General features: G+C 37.3%; 1 protein-coding gene across 1 annotated transcript in view; it reads right to left on the reverse strand.

Annotated features, from left to right (window-relative positions):
* The window catches only part of LOC103601467 (collagen alpha-5(IV) chain-like), a gene marked incomplete at its 3' end in the record, with an annotated part of 159,158 nt that extends 150,782 nt beyond the window's left edge, over positions 1-8,376 (reverse strand). Inside the window, exon 1 of the mRNA XM_008585876.1 lies at positions 8,084-8,376. Within this exon, the coding sequence (XP_008584098.1) occupies positions 8,084-8,164 (81 nt within the window). The remainder of the gene's footprint in view (positions 1-8,083) is intronic.
* Positions 8,377-9,855: the final 1,479 nt, after the last annotated feature.

The raw sequence follows: 9,855 nt of genomic DNA on the forward strand, positions 1-9,855 counted from the left end.
CGGATACCTGAATTCCCATGTTCATTGCAGCTCTACTTACAGTAGCCAAGATATGGAACCAACCTAAATGTCCATAGAGAGATGACTGGATAAGGAAAAATGTGTGTATACTACTCTGCCATAAAAAAAGAACAAAATTTTGCCATTCACAGAAACATGGATGAGCTTGGAGAAAATTATGTTACGTAAAATAAGCCAGGCACAGAAAGAGAAATGCTGCATGTCCTCACCCATAAGTGGGAGCTAAGAAAGAAAGAAAAAGAAAAGAAAAACCTTAGTAAAACATTGAACTTTCAGAAGGAAAGAACAGACCTATAGTTACTAGAGGTGGGAAAGGAGGAGGGGGAAGGGATTTAGGGAGTAATTGGGTAAAGGACACAAAGAGTAATTACGATTTGTAATGATGAATATGCTAATAATATTGATGTGATCATCACATATTGTACACAAATACTGAGTCAATTCTGTACCCCATAAATATGTATAATTAAAAAGAAATTATTTCAAAAAAGAAAACATGTCTATAAGCATTTTATAGAAAAATGATATTAAAATAGAGTACTAAGCATGAACTATCTCTATAGAATATTAAAATTTATTATATAAATATCATTTTTTAAAAATCTGACATTCACACATGAGAAGGAGCTCAATGGGACAGTTTAGAAATTCAAATGCATAGGGGAGTTTGGTCTATGAAAAGATGACATTTGAGATCAGTGAAGAAAGATAATTATTTAGTAAATGGAAAAGATGGGTCAACCCCGTGGCTCACTCGGGTAGGGCCAAGGCTGCGGGTTCAGATCCTATATAGGGATAGCCAGTGCACTCACTGGCTGAGCGTGGTGCAGAGAGGGTTGCAATCCCCTTACCGGTCAGGGGAAAAAAAAAAAAAAAGACAACTAGGCATTTTTTTTTTTTGGAAAAAAATAATGTCGAATTTCTCTCAATATTTATATAAGAAATAATTTTTCACAGAATAGTAAAAGAAGGGTTGTCACAATCTTGAAAAAAGACTAAACCAAATCCCCTTGATTTTATTCAGATTTTACGCACCCCCCCAACTTTTCCAGGCAGCAATGTGCTTTGACAGGAAGGGGTTGTGTAAGTGACTGGTCTAACTTTATCTTTATGGTCCTTTTTCACCTTCCAGTGTACTGGTGTAATCACATACATAAACACAATTCCAACCAATGATACGTAAGGGGAGTTTTCAGGGTGGAGGTGTGGGACTCCTGAGAAAGTTTTCATTGCTGAGAAAAAGAGATATATATGACGAGTTCATACTCTTTTTCTACTGAACATTGTGGTGTCTGCATGTGATCTCTGGAATTGCAGCAGCCCTCTTGTGAGTTCGAGGGACACTAGTCCCAGAGAGCAAGTTGACAGGCAGAATATGGCAGAGCAGAAAAATGGAAAGAACCTGGGTCCTTAATGGTGTCATTACTTGGCCGAATGAATTAACTTTGGAGAAATCTACCTCCAAACTTCTTGTCAGGTGACCTAAAAATTCTCTTTATTGTTGAAGACAGTTGAATTAGTGTTTTCTACCACTTGCAACCAAAAACAACGTATCTGATATAAGCAGGTACTATCATGCCAATCTTCCACATACAGAAACATTTTACTACCTAAATTATGTTGTCACATTATGGACAGAGAACGACCTCTCCTCCTTTAACAAGGTCCTGAAGGGCTTATAAATACAGAATACAATAAACAATTTTTTAGTAGTGACCTACTCTTAATTCTACTTTTCCTCCCAAGGTTCCAGATCTCCTTCAGTAGTCAATTAATGTCATGCATATTATAAGAAATCATGGAAAACATACCAGCCAGTTCTTATAAAGGAAGAGTGTTACTTGATTTAACTACAAGACAATACAAATTCCTTAAAAGAATTTAGTAGAGTCTTATTCTATTACTCATTGCCAAAAACACAATTCCATTAGCCAGACTAGTATTTGCTTGTAAATGGTGCTTCAGTTCTCTACAAGTCAAAAAGTAAATCTGATGTTCACATCAAATTCAATAATTTTTTAAAAAAGAAAAAAATGTATCAAAATCCTGTTTCTTTTAAAACATTTGCCTTTGGTTATCTTTAATTAGCAAATAACCAGGGATTTAAGATTCCCATTTCAACAGGGTAGAAAGTGCTACCACAGACTACCTTTTTGGTTAAAGGCCAGCAGACGCTGCTGTAGGAACAAAGGGCAGTTGGACCTGGACAGATTATGAAGGTAAATAAACTCAAGCATTGATGCATAAAATGAGAATCTGGTTTGTTAAAATTAAAGGAGTCTGTGTGTCAGATATCACACTAAAGATGCCTCTCCAAAAAACCTCAAGAATTACTGCTGTTAAAAATAATTCTTTATAATAATGATTTAGCTAAGTGGCTGGGTGGTTCATTTATAATGTTAATTAGAAAGAATATATTTTCAAAAATTACTTCTGTTTCATGATTGCTATTGTGAGAAGGGGATGATATGATGGAATGATTACATTTAAAAAAAAATCATTAGAGGATAGGACCATATCAGCCAACCAACTGGCAATTAATTGAGCATCAATTCCATAGTCACTTTAGTGGGTAGGAAAAAAATTAAGACTGTCTCATAGGCACTCTTATACACTATTGATAGGAGTATAATTGTTAAAACCATTCTGGAAAGTAATTTGGCAAGAGCAGATTTCTATCATTCAGAAGCTTAAAGTTCAGCTATTCAAATGCCACCTGGAAAAGCTATAATGCATAACAGTTTGTGATTTTGTAAAGGAATACATTTGAATTACACAAGCTACAAGGCTGGCAAACAGGCAATAAAGTCATTTAGTTATTCAGGAAATGTGGGAGAATATAAAGTGAGAGTGGTACAAATTGGGAGTCGCACAAAATGGATAGGGGAACCTCTTGCTCCATATGTGCTTACAAGTTTAATTTTCTGAAAAGAGGAAATGGAGGCTGGGATATTATCAACCCAAAGTGGAAAAACAGATTAGCAATTAATAGGAGGAAGTTTCTGGAGTACTACTAAGGGAGAGATGAAAGTCAGGGATAGTATTAGACAAGGACACAGCCATTTAAATGCAAAACTAATATGCAGCTACAGTGCAGGGTCTGATGAAGGCAGTGGGGAAGGAGGGTCGAAGGGGCTCCTATTTCGGATGCATTCACAGAACTCTCCTGGAGCAGGAGGAATGCCAGTGGATTTGGGGTATGTTATATCCTTCTTATAGACAGGAAGACGTGGGACAGGCATTCATGGACGGCAGGCTGCATCTTCTGTCCAGGGGAGAAAAGTAGAGGGATGCATCGTTCACAAAATTAAAATTTAGCCCCTTGAGGATGAATAGCCCAGGCAGTTACAGTAAAGAGTTATTAAAAGATGGGGGTACAAAACCATGCTATCTACCCTAAGTGAATCCTTGTGCAGTATATGGATGTATTGAATCAACACACTGTATCCCACAAACATGTACAAGTAAATGTCACAATTAAAAAAAAAATAAAAGATGGGCCAGTAGTGAGCCTATTTTTAGAATCAAGTTAAGTCACCAGTCACAGAAAGTGGTTGTGAAAAGGACAGAAGGAATTATTCGACGTTTCACCATGACTTTATTTTTCTCTATTCTCTATCTGTATGAAATAGGGACTGAGGAAAATCTCATAAGCAGGTTCCATAGCCAGACTGCCTTGGTTCTAATCTTGGCCCAATCACTTATTAACTGCACGACCTTGAGCACATTATTTAACTCCTCTGGGCCTTAGTATTCTTGTATATAAAAATGCAAATAGTATTCTCTACCTAACAGGGTATAACATAGTAACCACTAAAAAAAAAACTATCACAATTTATCTATTGATAGAGCTTTTCTAAATATCAGAGTCTACCGTATGTATCAAAGACCTTAAAAACAGTTTGTGTTCCCCATGAAGGAGTTAATAAGCAATAAAATAATAAAAAATATGGAATAAGAAATGTTTACGGCAGTACTCTTTACAATGACTAAAAAATACGTAAAATTTTAAAATATATTCTACAAAAGTGAACAGGTAAAGTGGTGCGTATAAATACAAATTGTACGTAATTATTTTAAAATAATATTTTATGTCTTCTGTTCATTTGTTTATTTACTTATTTATTTTTATTAGCTCCCACCAATACATGAGAACATGCGGTATTTCTCTTTCTGTGCCTGGCTTATTTCACTTAATATAATTTTCTCTAAAAGTCCATCCATTTTGCTGCGAATGATAGTATTTCATTTTTTTTTTATAGAAGGGAAAAAAGACACAACAATCACAACAATTCCACATAAATTCATAAATAAATAACTAGTGGAGAAGGGAAAGTACCTCATTACCGTAGAATTCAATTAATAAATGTAGAAAAATGTTGAAAATTGAAATCACCATTAGGCAAATGTTACAGTAATAATTATTTGGGCCAGAATCATCAATAGATGCTAAAACTAGCAGGTCAAGGTATGATGAGAAACAGGATATTTACACTGTCTCACAACATCACTCTGCATAGTCTCACAAGATCTTCCCAGTTTGTAATTACAAATGGAAAAAATAGTGACTTTACAGGGGATAAACCTGGCAGACACCATCTTAACCAAGTTAGCATGTTTAACTCAAGATAAAGAGTCTCATGTCTTGCATATACATCAAAAGCCAAATAAAAACACAGAAAAAAATGTACACATTCTTACACAGTCATGGGACAGATAGGCATACACACATATGCACAAGACTAAAGATATATAGATAGCTGAATGAATAGAACTGGATATAATGTGTAGGTAAATGGGTAAAAACAACAAAACTGAATTGAGCATCTTCAGCAAAATGTGCCACCATACACACATACCCCATTTCACAATAGACATGTTCTTGAAAAGTTTGGTGTATTTAAAATTACTGGGGAAACTGACTAATTAAACAATAATAAGGCAAATCTTTCTTCAAAACATCATGTATCACAAATTATAGTTGTTTTGTAAATCTGAGTTTTTATACATTGTGTTTGCATAAAATCACACAATTTGCAACAGTAATTGCTTTTAGATTATCTTACTCTGTACAGATATAGACATCGAGATCAAACTCTCATCTTTTTAGTCTAAGCCCAAAGCTCTTTCCATTATACCATGCTGCTTCTCCTAACATCAGCAGGAACATTATTTCCATTTCACTTCCTGTGTCCAAAAAACAAAAATGGTAGCAGAGATCCAAATATTCTGAACACCAAATACATCTCTATAGACCACATACAAAGGAGGCAGTATAGGCTAGTTGTTAAATGCAAAGAATTTGGAGAAAAACTGTCTGAGTTCAGATTTTCCAGCTCCACAACTTATTACCATGATTTGCAGTTTTCTCTTCTGTAAAGTGGGGATAATAACCGTATACACTTCATAGGTCTGTTGTGAAGATTAAACATGATAATGTATATTACCACATTAGCACAATGTCTAGAACATAGTAAACACTCAAGAAATGTAAACTATAATGATGATAACAATTTTTTCTTATGAAGCAGTATACTTTGTAGAGAAAAAACTGTTTCATGGACACAACCCACACTTCTAAACTTGATGAATTCTTGCTTCTAGTCACAAGGAAATAGTGCATTTAAATTAGAGAAACCTATCCACTCTATTGCACACACACGAGAAAAACAACTTACTAACATTTGTATAGTAGGAAGAGTATAATTTTAAACACTACCCATATCCATAAATCTAAATGCATATCTTACTGACAGTGATGTAGTACAGGTATAATTACCTTTACATAAAAACACAGTATTTCCATCAGTAGAAATGACCTTTCCAACCTAAAGTTGCCTTTTTCTCTTACTGCTATCTTTCAGCATATGAGTTACTTTACTCTGCCTAATGAACACTACCTGGAAAAAAATCTTTCACATATTTGTGATATCCCAATTTGGCATGACTTAAGAAATAAAAAAATCATCTCACTACGAAAAAGTAAAGCAATTTAAGTAGAAATGTTCTTCCTGATATAAAAGCTGCAATACTAGACCACTTCAGTCAACAACTAACCCCACTACCATCCAGTTTTACTCTGCAGAAAAGGTCACCAATATCCCCAGCATTAGTATGGAGAGCAGATACCATTCATATTTTTGAGATGATTAAAACATTTGTCTAACTGGGATATTGATGTGCGAAGCAGGAAAAGCAAACCCCTGGTTAAACAGAGGCACAATATCCTAATGATAGGAAAATGAGATGTAAAATGTTCCTTAGAAAATCATATAGAAGGAAAAAGGAAAAAACTGTAATTACTTCATGAATACTCAATCGTTAAGAAAACAAGCTTGCTCTCAAGTTTTATCAATCACAAAAAGAAATCTCATTTTTAACATAAACTGATAAAAATTGATTTGTAGAGTTGCTATACATACCTGTATAATTGGTATCTGGTGCACATTTATTAATAGCAAGGTCAAAAGAAATAAAAAGAGAAATATTTAATCAAACATCCCCAAAATCTTTGCCCCTGGGCCAAATACCAGAAGCAGTAGGCACCAAGATGTTTTTAAAATTAACTATTTCAACATCACAACTGTAGTTTTATCCAGTGGTTTGTAACTCTATTGAATGGCTAAACCTCACCTCATATTAAGATGCTCTGCATCAAAAAAGCAATTTTAAATCATTTATCTACTTTGATGAAGGAAAATTAGGGTATGTATAATTTAAAATATTTGATACGCATTGGTTTTTCAGATTTGCCATCGTAATCATGTTGTGCTTTGAGTAATATGAAAGTTAGTATTCATACCTTGTGTACACACTCTGAAGGATAGAAGGAAGGCAATGTGATCTGAGGCATGCGGTGTGCTATAGGAAAGCTAGATAGCTAACTTTAAAAAGTGGACCCAGATAAGCTATAACATAGCAGCTGCATATAAAGAATTGACAGCTACTCAACCATAAGAAGGCCTAAGCCATGATCTCATATTAAAGCGTTTTTAAAACCACCCATTATGATCACTCAAATATAACATTTAAACAATTTGTCACACACTTATTCTTTAGAGGTTAAATGAAATTAAAGATGATGGGCTCCAGGCTGGAGATCATTTTCTCTAACAAAGCCATTTATTCCTCTATACCTGCCTCTCATCCCATGAAGGACAGTGGGTGGGACTACCCAGACAGCCTTTTAGGATAGACATCAGGGATTTAATTCCACATTCTTAAAACTAAGTGGTACTTTTTGCTCTGTTATTTCACATGTACTTCCTCCCTCGTTCTTCTTTAAAGGAGAACGCGCATTCTCCTTTGAAAAAAGAGAACTATTTTCTTTTAAATAGGTGATGGGCAAATTCCCAATTTGTTCAGGTGCCTTGGTGAATTAAAAAAAAAAAGTAAACAAACAAAAACTTGTAACTCAATAATAAAAAAGAAGATACAGAAGACCTGAAGCCTGAGGCCATCCTTCTTTACCTCACTCTTCTTGGTATGTTACCTTAGCTTTTGTAACAAGGATGTCAGAAGGCGAAAGCAGGTCAGTGGCTTTACTGACCTGAGGTGAGGGTAGGTTCATGCTGCTTAAGGAAAGAGCAAAGGGGGGAAACTCCATGGGCCGCTTAACACTTTGATGGAAGCTGGGTTTTACAAGAGCCAAAATATTAAACTACAGACAAAGTTTAAAAGTGCGTGGGCTGGGTAGAAGTAGTGAAGAGTTTGGCGTGCAGGCAGGGAAACACCGAGGGCGGAGGGTGCGGAGGAAACGATTTAAATACCCATCAGAACCAAGTAACCCATTAATATGCGTCCCCCACCCCTCGCTCTGCTTTAGTCCCCCGAGTAGCTAGCTGCAGGGAAGCAAGCAGCCCTATTTTTAAACACTTAAACCTCTCCCTTGGACTTCAGAAGGCTTGAGTTACCAGCATTGTAAATAATGTTTCTTCCTAAACAAGTGAAAGCAAATTTGAATTCCCTAGCCAAGGCCGAGGAGAAAGGAAGGTGAAGCGACAAAAAGTTGATTCCAGCGTGAGAGTGCGGTGACGGGGGGTTGGGGGGGTGAAGGACTTACCGCAGCCTCTGCAGGCTGCCCCCAAAGACTCAGGGCCAGTAAGAGCAAGCCGGCAGCCAGGCTGACTCCACGCAGTTTCATTCTTCTCCGGCTCCCGCAGCTCCTTCAGCACCCACACGAAATCCCCGGCTGGCTCTGACCAATTGACATAATCTTGAGGGTTTATTGAGAGAGAGCTAGAGCCAGAGAGAGACAGCAAGTTTGTCCCAATTGTGCCGGTCGGCTTGGGTGAAGAGAAAGCAGCTCTTTAAGAGTGGAGAAAAAAAAGAAGACGCTATTCTTCCCTCCCCCCTCCCCGCCCCAAGTCCGGTCTCTCGGGAGCACTTTTCCCCTCTGTCCAGACTTGCAAACTTTTTCCTCACTCAGGACCTACAGATCTACTTTCCTCCCTCTCTTTCCCCCCGCACCGCCCCCTCCTCACCAGCACAGGGGAATTTGAGTATCACTCCGCCACAGCTCTAGACTGCCCCAGCAACCTGCGAGGGAGTGACGCTCAGTTATTTGGGGGAGGGAAACTTCCAGACCAGTTAAGTGAGCACCATGACTCCAGCCGGGAAGCTTTTCTATTCGTTCATTTGCACCTTCCGTTGATACTACTCTTCCCTGCCTAGTCCCATTCTCATTGGTGTAAGCATCAAAGCCAATTGCAAATAGACCTGGGAAGGGACTATTTTTTAGCGGATGGATCTCAGAGGGACTGTGCTGTTTTATTGTTAATCATTAGAAAGAAATTTTGGTCGCTGCTCCTTGGGCTGTTGGTCTTCTTTGCCTTTCAGCTGATTGCAGGACAGAGAGTTTCTTCATACAAGCAGAAGATGTGAAAATGTTGAAAATATATAGAATTAAATATATTCTTATAAGCGAAGTAAGAAAATGAACATATGTATATGTGTGTGAATACTTTAAGTGTGTTATATACATACAAGATTTGGGAGCATTCAGTAGATATTAGTAATCATATGGTTGAATATTATTGTAATACAGTCATATCTTTTTATTTAGCTAGATTGAATGTCATGATTAATATTTACCTCCTATGTTGAGTTAACATAAAAGGGATTGACTCGTTGTAGTTGTGTTTCAGAAGGATTTAGGGCAGGAAATTAAATAACTTTGGTGCGATTTTCCTGAGAATTAACACAAACACTTCATTAGAAATATTTATATGGCGTTGATGGCAGTTTGATGACTCCCAGATAAAGCAGACTTGAGAATTACTTTGATAATTCTAATATAGATGTTTTTTAAAGTACCAAAATGCACAGAGAATACTTTATGTGCACTCCTTGGAGGGCATTTTAGGAGCCTGCTATAAGAATTCTTCACAACATTTCTGTTGTCTCAGTCTCTAGGATTAACCTTTTCAAAGTCTTTCAAGGTTTTGGATCTGTCTCATGGAGGTCCACTCACTGAGTTTAGAGTAAATTTACAATTCCAGAACCCCCGACCCCTTCCCAAGAGCTTAGTGCACAAGCAGTTAAAATGAGTGTCCTAGGCATTTGGGCGTGTGTGAAGGGCACTTTCGGGCCCACCTGTCTATGTAAAAGTAGCATGCCTAAGTCTATTTATCTGTAACTTAACAGTGGTTTATGGAGGTGTATGAAGCGTAGTTGCTTAGGTCTTAGTGTATAGGAGGATAGGGGCCTGTGCGTGAGGTTGTGGAGATACTTGCGACTGTTGTGTGCAGAGGTGCCTGAGAGCGAGAAAGGCAACCGGCTGCCCAAGGTAGGGGGGATGATTGACAGCACACGGCCCCGCCCCTTTCCCCTCCA

Source organism: Galeopterus variegatus, unplaced genomic scaffold (genome assembly GCF_000696425.1).
Source record: "Galeopterus variegatus unplaced genomic scaffold, G_variegatus-3.0.2 Scaffold3744, whole genome shotgun sequence".
Taxonomy (NCBI): Eukaryota; Metazoa; Chordata; class Mammalia; order Dermoptera; family Cynocephalidae; genus Galeopterus; species Galeopterus variegatus.